At 39.0% G+C, this 18,923-nt stretch overlaps 1 protein-coding gene and 1 long non-coding RNA gene across 3 annotated transcripts in view; one reads left to right on the forward strand and one right to left on the reverse strand.

Annotated features, from left to right (window-relative positions):
- Positions 1-11,497, forward strand: part of LOC122881791 (mannosyl-oligosaccharide 1,2-alpha-mannosidase IA) — a 188,893-nt gene extending 177,396 nt beyond the window's left edge. For both annotated transcript variants that reach the window (XM_044208409.1, XM_044208408.1), the window contains exons 10-12: positions 4,798-4,970; positions 8,073-8,188; positions 10,002-11,497. In XM_044208409.1, the coding sequence (XP_044064344.1) occupies positions 4,798-4,970; positions 8,073-8,188; positions 10,002-10,140 (428 nt within the window). In that variant the 3' untranslated portion in view covers positions 10,141-11,497. The remainder of the gene's footprint in view (positions 1-4,797; positions 4,971-8,072; positions 8,189-10,001) is intronic.
- Positions 259-8,184, reverse strand: LOC122881793. Its single transcript, XR_006379226.1, has 2 exons — positions 8,050-8,184; positions 259-1,970 (listed from the first exon to the last, which is right to left on the reverse strand). It is a non-coding gene; the product is annotated as an uncharacterized LOC122881793 (long non-coding RNA).
- Positions 11,498-18,923: the final 7,426 nt, after the last annotated feature.

Consider the following 18,923-nt stretch of genomic DNA (forward strand, 5'->3'; position numbering starts at 1 on the left):
AGGTATAAATGTATTGTGTCAGGATTTATTTACTCTTACAATGTGTAAGAGTAAATAAATCCTGACCATATAATCTTTTTGACACTGGGAGCGGAGAGTGGCCCTTTTTGCACAAAGTCTGGTGGAGTTTGTATTAGAGATAGATTTTTTATTTTTTGCATTAGAGGTAGATTTCTGCACAGGCCTAAAACCGGCCCGTACTCGTGCCTTTCATACCCAACCCAACTTTGTTATTTCTTCCTTAAAGACAAATTTAAATACTTGCTTTGGAAAGGCTTTCTCACTAATAGAAAATAACTAATCTGACAATAGACCAACACAAATTTCCACTAGGCGATAAGCCATAAGTTTAGTGGCAATACACACATTGTAGTCAATTACTAGCATGTAACACTATAGCAAAACCTAGCTGAACTTGACAACAGTCCAGGCAGTTATAATAAGGAAGTTTCCACAATGCAATGGCTCTCCCCAAATCAATAGGGATTTTAAGAAGCCTTTTGCAAGTTTTTTATTTCATCCATTACTGACCGCTAGCTTGCCAGGCTAATGCATTGCATTGGCTACGCTGTCTCTCTTCCCGCCTCCCAGTGGGCATTGCCTATCTACTTGCAACACATGATACGTGTCGTTGCAGGCGATTGGCAAAGTCAGAAAGAGAATTTTCTTATTAAATTACATTTGAAAATAATCCGACCTGAAGCTTTGTACAAGAAAATGCCTGAACCCAACCTGTTCAGGTCAGGTTGCTAAACTCTAACTAGAGAGGATCTGGTTGAGTAGTAAATGATTTTTTAATGAGATGATGACATATTACCGTTGATCGTTTATAAAAAATAGTCTTGCTTGCTGTCATCCAAAATCTGAAGTAATTTCTACTTGGTGTTCATACTCTTTAGATCCATATAATTCTGTATTTTTCAACATAGCACATGCTGACTCTTCTAAAACAGCAGTAAAATTTTATGGTTCATCATTGTTGTGGTACACTATATCTGTCTTGTAAAGAAAGGTTATGGTGGCATTAAGAGTCTAGCAGACCGATATTCCATTTTAAAAGAGCCTCAGGCGTTTTAATTTTGCCCTGACTCAAAAGAAAAATCGTTCTTGATGGCTTCACCTCAACAGAGACATAACAGGCCTAATAAGGAGCAGGGAGGGATTAAACTTATTCTCACAGCGGTAGGCAGCAGACATGGGAGCTGCCTGTGTGTTCAGTACTGATAATCACACTTTGTTTTAATTCAGGAGAAAGAATGGAAAGAAAAGGGACAAGGAAAGGAAATGGTGGTAAAGTATTCAAGAGCAAACATTGTGATAAAATCTGAGTCCACATGCAAATTTACTGTGGCTCCAACCTATAAATCAGGGAGAGTAGAAGAGTTCTGCTGTGGTTTCACTAACAGACTGAAGATGTACCCAGGAGAAAAATGCAAGAAAGGAGGAGAGGATGAAAAAAGAGAGGAATAGTTGCCAGCAACAAGCCTTCCCACATTTTTGGAAAGACCCTTATTTGATCTCTTCTCTCCCTGGCATCTGTCTTGGCCCTGACAATAAGCTCCTCTGCTAATTTCAAGCTTTTTTTGCCCCCTCCACTGTTGGGTGGGCTTTTCAGATTCATCCTCAAGTGTTCATTCGCCTTAGCCTCTCCAGTAAGCTAATGTGACTCATTACATAACAGGTTCCTTGATACGCTTGGAGTACTTTTGAGCTGCAGGCCCAAAAGGCTTCTCTGACTTTCTCTTTCATAGTCATCCACCAGGTTTCTCTTCACTCATTAAAGGGAATGTATGGTGCTTAGCAACTCTTGGATTAGCTGTCTGCAGGAAAGAGAGAGTGTGAGATTTGCTCTTGCATGTGTGTGGCTGCTATTTAGCTGTGTCTTAAATACTGATACCATGAAGACTCCTGCTGCTCCTCTGGATCTCTGCCATCTTCACAGTAACAGACTGATGCTGGGAAAACGGGACCTCAAGGGAAACAGCAGGAAGAGAAAAAGGTTATTGGCTTTAGAGAAAAAGTAGTAATACACTTTTAATGCTTAGCTTTGTGCATTTCTACTATTAAGGTGTATGAGTTGATGTACAATAGACCAACTTGAGAGAGGAGAAACTGACTGCGTGTATCACTTAGGGCTGTCACTTCTTATTCTAACTACAGTTCAAATGTATCTGTAAGACTTAATGTTCAGTGAATTAACAGAACACAGTAAGATTTTGCCTGGCGAAATTTACTTGTGTTGAGGGAAAAAGCAAGTGGGACAGGGAAAAAAGCTTGTGTAGGGTTGCTTCCATACTGTAAACTATGGGAGTAAGCATGGCTAGCAACAACGTATTATCAAACTCAATGCAGACAAGTAGCGTCCCATTCAGTCTTGAACTTGTGTGAAGCAAACATGGTAGGCTCAATCAGTAGCAAATACCTCCCCTACCTACCTGCCCCATTTCTCATAGAAATTAATGGGGGAGGGAGATCCGGTGGGACCACAGCCACAACGTCTTTTAGGAAAGGAGTTGCGTTCAAATTAATTCTAATTATTTACATGTTATGTAAATTATGTTACATGTTTCTTTTTTAAAGTGACGCCCCTGTTATCATGCAACCGTTGAGCCTAAGAAAAAATATGCAGTATTATCTATTAGCTAAGTGAGACCTGTGTGAAACTCAGAGGGGTCAGTTTCTGGAAATGTGCATTTCAACCATGCAGCCAATTAAATGGCTGAGGATTTCCAATGCCTTATTATCCAAATGTTTTATCTAATTTCCTCTACATCTCTTTGAGCTTAATGAGATTGAGATTTATGCATAATTACTGTTATAAGCCCAGGTTGGTAAAAAGATAACATAGTTGAGACCAAAATGTATAAAAGGTTGCTATTCAATACCCAAAGCAGGTAAAACCAATCCTGAGATTAACTTCTAAATTGTGTTTGACACAGGCATGCTATTCATCTGATGAATTTGTGGGAAAATCGATTGTGTTGTCTGCGCCAGGAGTTACCGATGATTCTCTGTTGAATTAGCGTTAGCATTCCAATCACAAGCATCAACAGCCCAGATAATTATTTATTTCAAAACAGGCAGTCAGAAAGCAGGAAACAAAGAGTGGAAAGAGCCCAGAAGTGGTTTAGGAATCTGACAGATAGGTGAGGTGCTGTGGAGTGACACGTGTGGCATGGTTATGTTGGTGCTGTGGAGGTGTAAATTATGCTGAATTTATTAAGACAATAGTTAAAAGGTACCCTGTGAAGTGTTTGACCTGTAGTAGCTCTATGGAGCAGTTTTTTTATGAGTGGGTTTTGTCGTCCTTGGGCACATGTGTAGGCGGCAATACACATTCCTGCCAATGGCTTCATGCTATTCCACTGCTCTACAGGTGGCAGTAATTCTCCAACAAACCCAGAGGAAAGGAAGAGTGCAAGCCAGTAAACAATGCAGGATTTAAAATACTTAAATACTAAAACTTGGCTTTGCCAATGTTTTATGAAGGAAAAGCATTCAACACGTTTGTTTACAAGAAAACTCCACAGGGCATCTTTAAACATGGAGGACGTTTTGAGTACCAATTAAGTGCAGACGGCATCAAAAGCAAATTAAAATGGGAGCAGATCTGACACTTTTTACTAAAATATGATGAAATAGACCTTTATTTGCACTATGTTTTAAGTATATCTCTTACATAGGCTTGACGTAAATAAAGGTACTGGGAACTGTTGCTGAGAATTATCAGCACAAAAAGCTATACGCTCCATATTGTAATTTAGCTTCTGTCTACACGACACCTACATATTGTATGTCTGACCATCCCGGAGGAGGGATCCCTACTCTGTTGCTCTTCCTAAGGTTTCTCAACCTTTTTTTGTCCTTTTTGTTGTTGTTTGTTTTCGGGAGGGGGTAAACAGAAATGGTGTCCTATGTTGCACAGATTGTAAAGCCCTCTGAGACAAATTTTGTGATTTTTGGCTATATAAATGAAATTTACCTCAAACTGATTTGTAGCCACTGACCGACATACTGTATCTTCCTGTCTTAATGGTTTTTAAGTCACCATACACTAACTGGTGGTCACCTGTTCCTCCCAATTTCCTCCTTATACAGTAATATGTGTATAGTAAAGCCTGTGTGTTTATGTTGAATAGTAATTACTTTACTGCTTTCATGTTTCTCCTTGTCTTGCTTGCACACACTATAATGAACTAGCTGACCGGGTGGCTCTGCTGTCTGTCACACTGGCTTCTTATTTCAAGATGATTGTCTGGTCCAATTGGATGCAGCTACTCGCAAACCCTCTGTGACCTTAAAGAACCTGCTTCCTCCAACATGGTCCAATTTGCCAAGCGGCTACACAGTGGTAATAAGCCAGAGAGAAAAAAAATGTAGAAACAAAATTTCATAATAATAATTTAATAACTTTCACTCCAAGCATGTTCCTAAATTCAAGATGTTGCTATGCCGATGCTCCTGACCTTGGCAAGAATAGATTCCTTTGTGCGGTATCATGAATAGAATCTCTTTGCTGTGCAGTCTTGAATTGTGGTAGAAAAATGGAAGCAGGGAGAAGAATAAGGAGAAAGACAGAAGCCCACAGGCCATCTGGACAGCTGGGGAGGTTCTAATTGTTTAACTTGTACCTCAAGCCTTTTTTGAAACTACCAGTAATTGAATGGCTTCTGTATACTGCGATGTTAGACCAGATTCAGATCTGTTGAAAAAACGCTTGTGTCTTTAGGCCAAAATAATAATAAAAAATTGTTTGACTTTCATCTTGTGTTCTGTCTTTATTTTTGTCTCCATCAGCCACTAAACTGGGACCTGAGGCGTTCAGATTTGACGGCGGAGGTGAAGCCACAGCAACCAGGCTGAGCGACAGATATTACATCCTACGACCAGAAGTCATCGAGAGCTACATGTACATGTGGAGACTGACCCATGACCCCAAGTACAGAGAGTGGGGTTGGGAGGCTGTTGAGGTGAGACACACCAATACAGTGTTAATATTTACTGTACTAGCCCAAATAAAAAGACAACCCCCCCTTTTCCAACCCCTGTTTTTGGGAAAGCTTCCCTGAGATACTCTTAGTCCAAGGATAAGATATTCCTCATCTCTAAAGCCTTTTCTCTCGTAAAAGTGAAACGTAAAACCCACATTTGTCTTGCTTGTCCAACGTGTGTTTTCAAGTTAAGCTAATTCTTCATCTTGTTTATTCTGTCGTATACTGTACTGGCCTGAATATAAGAAAACTTTTTTTTTCTGGAAATTACATTTGAGAGTCGGGGTCTTATTATATATACAGTGGTGTGAAATAGTGTTTGCCCCCTTCCTGATTTCTTATTTTTTTGCATGTTTGTCACATTTAAATATTAGTCAAAGATAACACAAGTAAACACAAAATGCAGTTTTTAAATGAAGGTTGTTATTATTAAGGGAAAACAAAATCCAAACCTACACGGCCCTGTGTGAAATAGTGATTGCCCCCTAAACTTAATAACTGTTTGGGCCACCCTTAGCAGCAACAACTGCAATCAAGCGTTTGCGATAACTTGCAATGAGTCTTTCACAGCGCTGTGGAGGAATTTTGGCCCACTCATCTTTGCAGAAGCCACATTGGAGGGTTTTCGAGCATGAACTGCCTTTTTAAGGTCATGCCACAGCGTCTCAATAGGATTCAGGTCAGGACTTTGACTAGGCCACTCCAAAGTCTTCATTTTGTTTGATCTGAACCATTTAAGTGTGACAAACATGCAAAAAAATAAGAAATCAGGAACGGGGCAAACACTTTTTCACACCATTGTATATACATTTACATATTAACAACATCAGATATTTTTTAATGGAGAGAGTACAGGTGTAACCCTGACTCCTACAGAGGGTGCTTATTTGTGGGTTTGTTTTTAGCCTTAAAGTTGCTAGGCTAGCAAGTTACTTCAAGTCCATTTATAGTGTGTCTTTTAAGCTGTCAGTGTGCTTCATCAGAACTGCTTGTCGGTTGGTCGAATAGTTTAGTTCAAAAGCTTCACACCCACTTCATGCTGTGTGGAGGTGAGAAAGGAACCAGGATTTTAACTTCTCGCTCAAGCTCTGTTTCCCCCCCCATTCTTTACACGTCACTTTTCATGTGAACAACAGAGTGCAAAACTGTCTGAAAATGGCCGCTGTTATTGCATCTCCCGGCTTTTCACTCCACCTTCGAGTGTGGCAGTTTGGAACAACTATAAACATGTTTGATATCCGATGTTGTCGTACGAACTAGTTATTTTCTAGCGTAACCTGGGCCTAAAAGTGTTTGGGATTGTGTTACAGCAGAAATAAATACAAAAATAAAATTCCTGACGAGTAGAAAGCCTCCCAACATTTTTACTGCAGAAACAGTAGAGAAATTATCTGTCAAGTAGCCAAGAATTACAAATATCACAAAATGATGAGCTCAAATATTCTTAAAAATGATAACAGCCAAAGAAAATCATTCTGAGTGCTTCAAAAGCCTGACAGGAGAGAATGTGACTGATAGACAAGCATGTGGTTTCTGTTTTAATGGAAATATTTCATGTTTCACTTTTATGAGAGAGAATGCTTCAGAGATGAAGACTATTTTCTCTTTGGACTAATAGCATCTCGGGGAAACTTATCCAACAGGACCGGTCTGAAAGTCTTTAAAAAGTCATTTTCCAAAAACAGCTGTTGGAAAAGGAGGGTTGTCTTATATTCGAGCAACTGCAGTACTGCCCTGTCAGGCTCTTGAAAGAGGTTAAAATGATTTTCTCTGGCTGTTATCATTTTTCAGACTGTCCTTTTGAGCTCCTTGTCACGACATTATGTGACACTGCTGACCGAAAGTTTGACTGACTTTAAGAGGGCTTCCACACCTAACCTTTTCTGTTTGGTTAAAATGAACTTGTGCGTTTACCCGTTTAGTATGGTTCGTCTCGGGTGGTGTGAAAGCAAAGCAGACCAACAACATGACTGCGTGACAGTAGGATTTTAGCATGAATTCAAAAGCTAAACCACTATAAAAATCTATCTGCGGATTGTTAAGTGTTAAGAAAGGATGTCCTAATCCAGTTTATACAACCATGGTAACACATTTGTCAGTGTGAACACAAACTGGACCAAAAAAAAAAAAAACAGACTTCAAGAAATTGGCTAGCCTAGCAACATTAAGCCTACAATCAGATATAAAAAACTGAAAAACATATTGTCATATCAAGGCTGGTGTGGTACAAAGAATAATTTCATGTTATATTTAAGTGGAAGATACAGTACAGTATAATGTTGTACTCTGTACTCCTCTCTTAGGAGTGGCTTGGACTCTGATTTCATAAATTGTACTCACTTATTATGTCAAGCACCTTTTAACACCCTCAATTACCCTCAACCAGCTTCCTTGATAGTGTGTGGCACTATACATTAGCTTCTAGATCAAGCAATGCCACTATCAGGAGGTGAAGGTTGTGTAGGGAGCACCATTATTAATGTGGCAATAGACAGAGTTCTGGCATGATAAATTTAGCATTAATTTAGTGCGCACAGAAGTGGAGAGATCAGGCTGACGAGTTTGACTGGCCTTTAATTATCAGGCGCAGAGGTGGAATGCAGTGCACAATGCTTCTCTTCATGAACATCAAGCATTAACACGTCGGGGTCTTTGTTAATTAGCACATATAAGCCAGCCCTATGTAGCAGAGGTAATGTGCTAATCTGCTTGGCTAGCTCAGCCACTTTCCATTAGCCCTTGTCAGATTTAGCATTGCTTGGGCTTCAATTGTTTAGCCGGCTGAAGGCCTTGACATGTTCCGTCATTTACTCTTTCTTTCGGTGTACATGGACACACTGTTGTTGAATAAAAGATTTTCTCTTTATGCACCGTAATATATCAGAAGAAAAGGTAACAATATTTCACTCATGCCCTGTGATTTCCGTAAAATAGTTGGTCGTGTCACAGGCCACTCTGTGAGAGCTGAATAAGTGTACAATCAAGCTGGCAACTGCAAGAAGTGGTCTTTATTTACTTTGTCCAGAAAAAAAATGTTTTTGGAGATACATGTACAAACCTGCCCTCTCTGTCTTGTGTCAGGCCCTGGAGCAGCACTGCAGAGTAGAGTCTGGCTTCTCTGGGATCCGTGACGTTTACACCATGACAGTCAGCCACGATAACATGCAGCAGAGCTTCTTCCTCTCAGAGACACTGAAGTAAGTACTATTTCGTCACCACATCTGCCCCATAGCACATGGCATTTTACATACATGTATGCATAAACCATTGTAGATATAGAAAGTAATATAGGGTCCAATACTGAATGGTGGGGATTCATCTCTACCTATTATCTGTTCTGTCCATGAAGCACACTTATGATGTGAATGAGACACAGACACAATCTACTCCAGTGTTCAGGAGTCATCTGAGGTGATTCCAATCACACTTTGAATGTGGTTTTCTTCATTTCGCTCGTAAAAGAAACATGAATGGCGTGCAATTAGTTGCCTCAATTTTACCTCCCCTTATTCTTGGGTCACTAAGCATCACAAACCTTTCAGGGTGCCACATCATATCACAAATAGTAGATGGTAAAGAGCCTTTTTTTTTTTCTAAAGACCTCAGGAATCATATTCAGGTCAGCAGTCACCAGACAACTTTTAACATCAGCCTGTGCTGCTGCCTCACCCAGTGTTATCCCTAATGTGCATCTACTTTAAAGTTGAAGTGACTAATCATGACAAAAAATCTTTGCTTATGAATAATTTAGTAATAATAGATTGCGCTTGCATGACACTTGTATATATATTATACAGAAAATTATATATTTTTGGACAACAATTGAGCTCTATGGCACAGAGGAATAGCCACACAGACAATACTTGTTAATAGAATCAATTAATTGTTTTTTTGTGGGATTTATTGGTTGTAAAAACAGAAAAATAGACTGTGTCTGGCCTTATAAATAAGAGGACCTTACCTGGAGAAGATTACTTTAAGAAAATGCTTGGTCTCTTTGAAGAATGACTTTTCCACCAGAAAAATACTGTTGACAAAGGTTGTACGTCAGAAACATTTTTTACATGGAACAACTGTTAATATGCCAGTACAATCAGTACGTTACTTACACATCAAAACGGTCATCGTCATTGCATGTATGTGTGTGCTAAATATGAAGCTACAGCCAGGAGATGGTTATCTTAGCACAAAGACTGGAATCAAGGGGAAAGTGGAAGCCTGGCTCTGTCAGAAAGAAACAAAATCCACCTACCAGGACCTCTAAAGCTCATTAATTAAAAAAAACGAAGTGGTAAAAATGACTTCTTGGAGTCCTGTCATCACTGCGCCAGGCCAAGAAATAATTCTACACATAAAAAACACAACTTGTCCCTTTAATAATGAGTATCCACCGAATCCAATCCGATTTAATGTTCATTGAATATATCACATAACAGCTGTAGCCTCCTAAATTTGACACACCATATGTTTCATGAGCTACTTGATCCAAATACTGGAGGTCATCATTCAAAACTATAAATGCAAGTTAATCTTTGGCTGAGTAGAGTCACCAGCTTGCAGTAAGTACCTTAACCAGACACGTTTCATTTTGGCCTGTCATCAAGTTACCTATGGAATTGATGTTAATTAGCGATAGCTGATATAACCTGCCGCCGGCTAAAATCAAGAAGCTGAATGTTTTGTACACTGCTTTCTAGGGATAATTAGTGAGTTTGCATATTTTTCTGGCAAAGTAGAGCCACGCTGCAACACTAGCAGGCTGAGGCCACCTCATCTTTTCACAGAGCCAGGCTAGCTGTTTCCCCCCGTTTCCAGTCTTCATGCTAAGCTGGCTGACGCCTCATATTTTTCTTAGACATGAGTGGCATCAATCTTTTCATCTAACTCTCAGCAAGAAAGTGAATAAGTGTATTTTCAAAAATGTCAGTATACCTTCAAGTTTATGTAATTACACTGAATGTGTAGAAACAGAGCATAAGTGTTCATCGGATGTTTTTCCTGTTTGCTTAGGTATCTGTACCTGCTCTTCTCTGATGATGACCTTCTCCCACTGGAGGACTGGGTCTTCAATACAGAAGCCCATCCACTGCCCATCGTCCGCAAGAGCTGCATGCAGGATGAAACACAAGATAAGACGGCCTCTGAATAAGACTGAACACCACCAACAACAGAGACAGTTAGAGACACATTTGCACAGTTTATGTGCAAACACACAGCCACACAAATATTGCAAACACCAATTTTCAGCAGGTTCAGTCTTTTCAGGAGCGTGTTATGGACTCAATTCCTTTCCAGTAAAGGATGTTGTCGTTTTACGCTGTGATTGTATATCCCTTCGCCGGGGTTACTTCCTGCTGGCACTTCTTTTTTGTGGACAATCAAGACATGACTTTCATGAAAAGAGCACCTTTTTCTTTCCTTCTTTCCTCTGTGAGGAAACCAGTATAACTTGCAGACCCAAATGTATTGGAGGAGGGTTGAACTATGGGCCATATTGTTAGAAACAGAGAGAAACATATAGAAAACCACTTGAGTTCTGCTGTTTGATTTCGTTGTTTTGTTAAGTGATGAATGACTTCCTTATATCTCGTCATTGCATTTTTTCCTTTGTGAGTACACTCTTTGACCAAAGGTTTCTTTGCATTTCTATTTCCCTCTTTTCCAGTAATGTGTTTTTGGTGAGATTTGACAGAAAGTAAATTTTACTATAAGGATTGAATATTGATTAATGTACAGACAAACATGAAATGTGATTCTCGAATCCACCTCCAAACTAATGTTGATGTCATGTTTCGTACTGAAACAAGCTTGAATGATTTTTTTTTCATGTGAGGAGGTGTCAGGAAATGGCAGTGTCTTATGCATCCAGGGACCATTTATTAAAAGACTGATGTTGTGTTTCCACTGTATGCTTGGGTTATTTCGCAAACAGGACAATGCTTTCTCAGTCCTCTCAGCCTTTCAAATCAAAGTAACAAATGGAGTACTGTCAGTTCTGTAGCTGTAATACACGCATAAAAAGGAAAATGAACGCATTTGCTAGCCAGCTCCAAATGGGTTTTCCTGTTTCTGTTGTCGTTTTTCTGCTTCACCCTGCCTTTACATGTGAATCCATACGGCTGCCAATACTGATGTTAAAGGCTGTAAGCCCGAGAGCCGACTGCAGAAACAAGTTTTCATTTTCGTCACTGTTCTTTTCATCACCACACAGTTGTGGAGCGAATGTGCTGTACATACAGATGAAGTGAGAGACCCCTGTATGAGCTTGTCTTGACTTTATTTTGTGATCTTTTTCTTTTCTAAACTTCAGTGGGTTTTTTTTCTTGATTTGCTTCCCTCAGGTGTTTCAGTAAAAAAAAAAAAAACTAAAGTTCTGATTTGAAGTCTAGTTATTGCTGATATTAATTATTGTTATTAATTATTCTTACTGTTTCATTTAACTTTCATTGTTGAATATTTTCAAATACGGATAAAAATACCTGTGCAACTTTGTACATTTAAAACAATCAGTTGTTGTGTGGTTTTTATTGGTCTTGTGTGTTTACTCATTTACATAGTCCAAAAAAACAAATGTCCTACTCGCTGTGGTATTTGTTTTTCACTATGTTTTGACTATTTGATTTGTACAGCAGGTTGCTACAGTAGGTTTGAAGGAAACTACCTGCAGTGACTAGACTAACAAAAAGGAAAGAAACTTGACTCATTTGCTACTTACATTTGTGTCAGTATTTGCTTCCAGGAAGTTCATTACAGATTTAATTGAAGAGGGATGTCTCAGGGTTGCGGAATGTTTCAGCAATCACGACCAGAAAATGACTAACAGGGTTTAGCCATTGCACCTCTCTCACGGTGTCAGGTCAACAAAGCGAGACTTAATACCATCCTTCCCACATGATTCGGCTCTACCTGCTGTCGTATGCATCCTAATTTCTGTGTGATAGCTTGAAGTGATTTTTCATGGGCCTTAAATAGAATCAGCAAGCATTATTGACATGATTGACATTTAATAGTAATTCAAAAAATGGTGCTTAAATGTCATGAATCTAGTGACATTAATCTTACTGTCACCTTAAAAATAGAACTGATACAAAGGTGTGCGAGTTTAAATGCTAAGTGTAAATGTTATCTCTGTTGGGGCCTGCAGAACTATTTGTCCCTTCAGCTAAGGCATGATTATGAAAAAGGGCAAAAGTGAAGGGCACAATTTTGACACGTGAGCTCGCCTGATCTCGCCCGGGGGACATAAATGGGAGGATGACTGTCCATTTGAATGCACCTGAGACTGAAGGACAAACACTACAGATAATCCCCTCCCCTCTCGTTTTTTTGTCTCTGCTGCTCCCAAAGACCCTGACAAGCTGAGAAGGGTGGCAGAAACAGAAATGTCGGTCTGCTGTCTCACTTGGCAAGACCTTGCGTCGAAGTGTAACGAAGGAAGAATAAACTATTAATAAAATATGCATTTTCTGTAACTTCCAACATGTGTGATATTAGGAAAGGAAAATGCCAGTGTGATAAGAGATACAGATACAAACTAGCTTTGCTTACACTTCAACTGACATTTCAGCTGCTTTCATCTCATACTCTCAAAATGAGAATTTAACTGTTTTCAGATATTTCACTTCAAATGACACCTCAACTCCTTTCAACTTAACTGTAAACTGTAACTCTTATACAACATCTCAAAAGCAAAAACGGAACATTTTAAAACATTTAAACTTGTTTACATTGTTCCATTAAGCACTAAAGACTCAACATGTTTGGACATTTAAACTACACATAAATGTTCTTCTAAAAATTTAGCCTTTTCTAAATACACTGTTGGGTTTAATTAGAAAGCATACTGTGAGAATGTGACTATGATTTACATTATTACAGGCTACTGATTTTACTGCAAGGTAAAGATACTATAGATAAACACAAGAGATAACTAAATCTTCCTTTAAAATGTAAATGTAGATTTTCTGTGACATACAACATATCTGACATTAGGAAAGGAAAATGGCAGACCTCAAATAGCAGATAATAAAGATACAAGCCCACTTTTCTTTGTCTTATCTGATGACAAAAAAAGTAAAGTGACAGGTTCAGTGTCCTTATCTTCTATCCTAAACCCACCTATCACCAATTTGGATGAAATCAAAGAGTTTGTTTCAAAATCCCTTAGATGTATTCTGGGACAACATTGTTATCTCACGCAGTTCTCAAATAAACAAAAACATCACCTGAAATGTCAATACTTGACAAGGAAAAGTTTTAAGTCAGTGAATAACTTAAAATAATTTAGTGAGTTGGGAGTCATGCCTGCAGCAATTTTGTAATATGTTTTTAGGCTACTGAACTTCTCATTTTGCGGAAAGAGGCCCTTCAAATTAAGACTTAATTTTAAACTCTCGTTCCCCCCTCCTTCTGTTCTTTTCCTCCCTCTCAGGTCTTGTCGGCACACTTTCATGGTTTGTTAAACAGTTATTTTCTGTCAGGGTTGCTGGTAGAAAAGAAGGAAAGGGAGACAATATGGAAGGATTTGCAGGATAGCTCTTGCCTTGTTACTCTGTATAACTGATGGTTAAGCACCTGACTAATTGTGCATAGAAAAATATCTTGTAGAAAAGGTGCAGTTTTCATGGTCAGTTTTAGATAGGAAACAAACAAAACACGTGGGAAATACGCTTATTCACTGTCTTGAAGAGAGTTAGAAGGGATGATTGATACAACTCTCATGTCTGTACGGTAAATACAACCAGCTACCACCAGCAGCCAGTTAGCTTAGCATAAAGACTGGAAACAACGAAATATTTTGACCAGCAACTCTGAAGTTCACTAATTAACACACTATATCTCGTTTGTTTAATCCTTACAAATATTGAAGTGTAAATGGCACGTTGTGGTTATACGGAGGTAATGTGACATACAGAAACTTCCTGGAGTCTTGTCATGGCAGTGAGGTTGCCAGGTAACCAGCGGAGAGTTCAGGAAGTTACTGTGCCCGGCCAAGAAACAGAATGTGTCTGAAATCACTCCCTATTTACTATATAGTACCCTCAAAAATTCCACAATGGAACAAAAAAAGTAGTGTCCATGGCATGTGGGATTGTTTCTGGTAACAATCCCACAATGCAACACTCATTTTACTCATTTTATAGATGCAAAAATTACCGTTGAGCGACTCTACAGCTGTCAGTGATGACGCAAAATTATGATGATTGGTAAGTGTCCAAAACCTTACTGCTCACTATTGAACAAACTATAGAGTGTGTATTATATAGGGTTTAGTGAATGAGGAGTGAATGAATGGAGTGATTTTTGGACCAGTCCATGACATAACCCCCACAAGAAACCACAATGTGTCATTTTTACACTCAATTTTTAAGATTAAATAAATGAGATATAACGTGTTAATTACTGAACTTTAGAGGTGCTGGTAAGCAGATTGTTACATTCAGACAGTCTGTTTTAAGTCTTTATGCTAAGCTAAGCTAACTGGCTGCTTGCTGTAGGTTCATATTTACTGCACAGACGTGAGAGTGGTATTAATCCTCTCATCTAACTCTCGGCAAGCGTAGTTCCCAAAAATTCCTACATACAGCAAAAGTGAGTTATTTTTCCTCGATACATTTACTAGACTTAAATTTGCTGTCGAATAACTTTTTGTGGATTGACTACTTAATTAAATTGGCTAATCGTTGCAGCCTTAATATACGATGAAACAATTTACCAATATAATAATAGATACATTCACATCTACAACTGTATGTTCTATTAGGATTCACAAGAACTACAGACAAGACAGATCATGCTATTCAAACTCAGTTAAGTATGTAAGGAAACATAAGAGTTCATTGCTGCACAATTTGTGTCTCCTGTCAGCACACTGTAGCTTTACGTGGAACTCAAGCTAAGGACAGAGATAGCAATGAATTTGTTCTGCACAACAAACTGAAAATGGAATTCTTTTCATTAATCGCTATTCAGGGATTCATTCATGAATTCCACTTTTATGTTTTCAGGGAAATGACAGCCTGGTTGTTGCTTTGGAACAAACTAAAATAGCTCTCTCGGATGCAGACAAATTGTTTTTTTTGGGGGGGGTGGCCTGAAAAGCAGCACAGATGAGATGCATTTGTTAGTGGAGAGATACTGTATTCAGCATGACAGACTTTCAGTCAGTGTTTGGTTTCTCTTAACATCCTTGACTTTGAAAAGTTTATACACTGGAAAGTGAATTAGAGTGAGTGAGTTGGCTGTAATATTCTCTTCTTTCTTGAGAGATTGTTTGAGAAATTAGTGTTTAATATATTTGATTAGCACTCTAGTCTTATGACTGAATAGCACTAATCCAGGCAATATGGAAACCCATGCTGCTTTGTCCCCCGCCATTATCCAATTTTATGATTGTTAAAACTTTAATGTTATTATTAACTAGATTCTGACTTAGGGAAATACTATTTAGTCCAGCCATACGGTCATATAATATTCATATTTAATTATGCATTCTAATTAGATAACTAATAGTAATGCTAGAAGCCTATCTTTCTAGTCATGAATCTTGGTAGTGGACATTTTATGAAATGCTGAGTGACTAAGTGAATGAATGAGTCTACACAGTATGTACTTGGCACGACTGGTTGTGTGCTGTTATGTCAAGTCTTAGAGTGTGTATAGCGTGTGTTTCTGTAGATAGATTCACCCACGTCTGCACTGAACAGATGCCTCAGCCCTAAGACAGAGTACTTTGTAGCCCAGTATGTGCTTGCCAGAACATCCTGTGCTACTCTGCACTGCCAACACTTGAAGGTTCGCCAGGCCGGCCTCATCTGCTGCCCCAACACCTTGTTAGCGCCCGTAAGGGGACACAACTGCATAAATCAGCTGCTAATACTTCTAAAAATAACACAGGCACCTCAGGGGTCAGAAGTAGGAGTAGACAGGTAGACAGCATGCATATATCCATTAACACATCATACTGTAATGTTGGTTTGTTGTATCTGGTAGCTTCATGTTTGAGGCTTTTTTCATGAAGGTCACACTAGAGGTTTCTACACAAAGCAAGATGGAACCACATTATAGGTTCGTTTTAATGTAATGTGAGCTAACGGGATTCTGTGAGGCTGTATTTGCTAACATCTGCATGCTAACATGCTTGTGAATCACAATTAATGACTATGCTAACATGCTGATGTTTAGCAGGTACAATGTTTACCATGTCTACATCTTAGTTGAGCATGTCAGCATGCTAACATCTGGTAATACATTTTTTGAACAGGTGATGGCATTATATAGCAAGGCGATTACCAGAATTATTACAATTCATCCTGAGGGGGACGTGAATGTCTGTACCAAATTACATTCACAAGACATTTTTCTCAAAACCACAAATGTGAACCTCATGGTGGTGCTAGAGGAAAAGTCAGAGGATCACCAAAGTTTTTAAGATTCATCCTCTGGGCCCCATGAATCAGCACCAAATTTGATGGCAATCCATCAAATACTTAGTTACAATCACAAATTTTTCCTGCAAAAATAGACTGATTTGCTTGTTTAGCCTTAAGCAGGCTATGAAGGAGGCCACTGATGAGACATCAGATGTGACATCTTACAAGCTCCAGCTGAAGCCAACTGTTTCCTTAATTCTTTCTCCCTTTGAAATTTATTTTTGATTCTATGGGGTGATGATAAAGTAGGATTGTGTTTCCTAATTTCCACCCCTACCACTCAAATATTATGTTAGTTTGCATACTAAATTAGCTTGAGTTTTGAGCATGCTGTTGCATTCAGAACAACCTGGAGCTCAACACTCTTAAGACAGTGGAGATGGTTGTGGATTACAGGAAGAACCCAGCTCCACATGCCTCCATCACCCAGTGTGACTCCCCTGTCGACACTGTGGACACTCAAGAAAGCCCATCAGAGGATGTACTTCGTGCGGCAGCTGAAGAAATTCAACCTGCCAAAGACAATGATGGTGCACTTCTACACCGCCATCATCGAATCCTATCACCTCTTCTATCACCATCTGGTACGCTGCTGCCACTGCCAAGAACAAGGGCAGACTGCAGCGTATCATTCGCTCCGCCGAGAAGGTGAGTGGCTGCAATCTACCTTCCCTTTCAGGACCTGTACGCCTTCAGGACCCTGAGGCGAGCAGGAAAGATTGTAGCTGACCCCTCCCACCCTGGACACAAACTGTTTCAGACACTCCCCCCTCAGGCAGGAGGCTGCAGTCCATCAGGACCAAAACCTCACGCCACAAAAGCAGCTTCTTTCCGTCTGCAGTCGGCCTCATCAACAAGGCCCAGGACCCCCACTGACACAGACTCCCATAACCCCCCTCTCCCACAATATATTTTATATTTCTGATTATTCACCTGCAGTACTTGCTTTATGTTTCCTTATATATTTCTACTATGTTTATTGTTAGACACCAAAATGCCAAAGCAAATTCCTTGTCTGTGTAAACCTACTTGGCAATAAAGCTGATTCTGATGAACAAGATGCGATCTATTTAAATTGTTATTTTAGTTTATGACATTAATATTTGACAATACTTGTGATACTCAGTGATAAATAGTTGTATTTTAAAGCACCAATGCTAATTTTGCCATCTCTACAGCGTGATTGTTCTGTAGTGGCCCATCATCCTTGTCAATTAAGTGTTTTAATGTTCAAAGGCTTTGAGGAGCCTCATGAGTGGAGTGATTTAACCCAGAATCCTGATGAAAGCTAATGCTAATTGTTATGGTTCCCACTGTCATAAATATTAATTTGTCAACACGGTCTAACGTCTGTAACACACCACTTACTGCTCTCTGCAGAGATTTACAGTTTTGAAGTTGCCAGGATTTGTTAGGAGCGCTACTTTTCTAGTACAGTAGGTGACATACTGAGACATATACCTCATCTTTTTGCTGTCATACTGTATTAACTTAAACTCATTAACTAACCATGCTTTTACTGTGGGTTTGGCCAATCTTACACATTACCTTTATTTACATTTGTCTTTATTGCAGTGGAGGTTAAAAATAGTGGGGCAGTATTCACAGTGAGGGCTGTGGATATTCTGAGTATCCGGCACATTGTACTGGCACAAAGGCACTGCTGAGTTCCTCAATTTAATTTTTTGAATCTTTGAGCCCCTCAAATGAAATGCCATTCTTTTGAATGGTGTAGGGTGATAGCAGAGAGTCTCGAGAGCGGTGGAAATCTCAAAACTTCAGACTATAAAAACCAAAACTATCTGCATGGCTTCATACCACTGAGGGGACATTTTTGTGATTTCAGTAAACTAACCCATTAAGGAGACCTTCGGAGTTAGTTATATACACCTAAACACAAACATATTTCCACTGTATGTTTCTTGCATGCTTGTGCTGATACTGGCGTATTTTGCATCCCTGCTAACATGCCATTTCCGTAAGCTACAGGTACACAAAACTTGTCACAGAAGTGTTAAGTGGGTACTACGCTGCTGTACAATTTGTTTCTGCAGATAGTTTGAGCTGGTAAAGTTTTATAACAACTATGATTAGTTGTTATAAAACTAACATATTGCACATATGGGAGAATATGTGAATGAATATGAGAATAGGTATGTTTGTTTAGTTTTTGTGTTTTTGAAGCCAGTCCAATCTGTTGTTCAGAAACCTGCATTTATGATTTTGACTGCATCTCAATTATATGTGTTTTGATTCCCAAGAGATAGAGATCCTCAGAATTTGATGCTATCTAGAATACAAAAGCTGTTTACACAATATTTTATTCACGCTTACTTAGAAAAGCAGTAGTTTACTCAACAGTGTTGACAAAAGTTTTCAGTGGTTTTGTTTATTGTTAGTTTGGAATAGTGAGCTATTTTTCTAAGAGTCAATCAAAATGGACTGCATATTTTTTTCAATTTAGTCATGTTTTATACATACACATTTAAACACTGGAAGC

This window comes from Siniperca chuatsi, linkage group LG9 (assembly GCF_020085105.1).
Source record: "Siniperca chuatsi isolate FFG_IHB_CAS linkage group LG9, ASM2008510v1, whole genome shotgun sequence".
Taxonomy (NCBI): Eukaryota; Metazoa; Chordata; class Actinopteri; order Centrarchiformes; family Sinipercidae; genus Siniperca; species Siniperca chuatsi.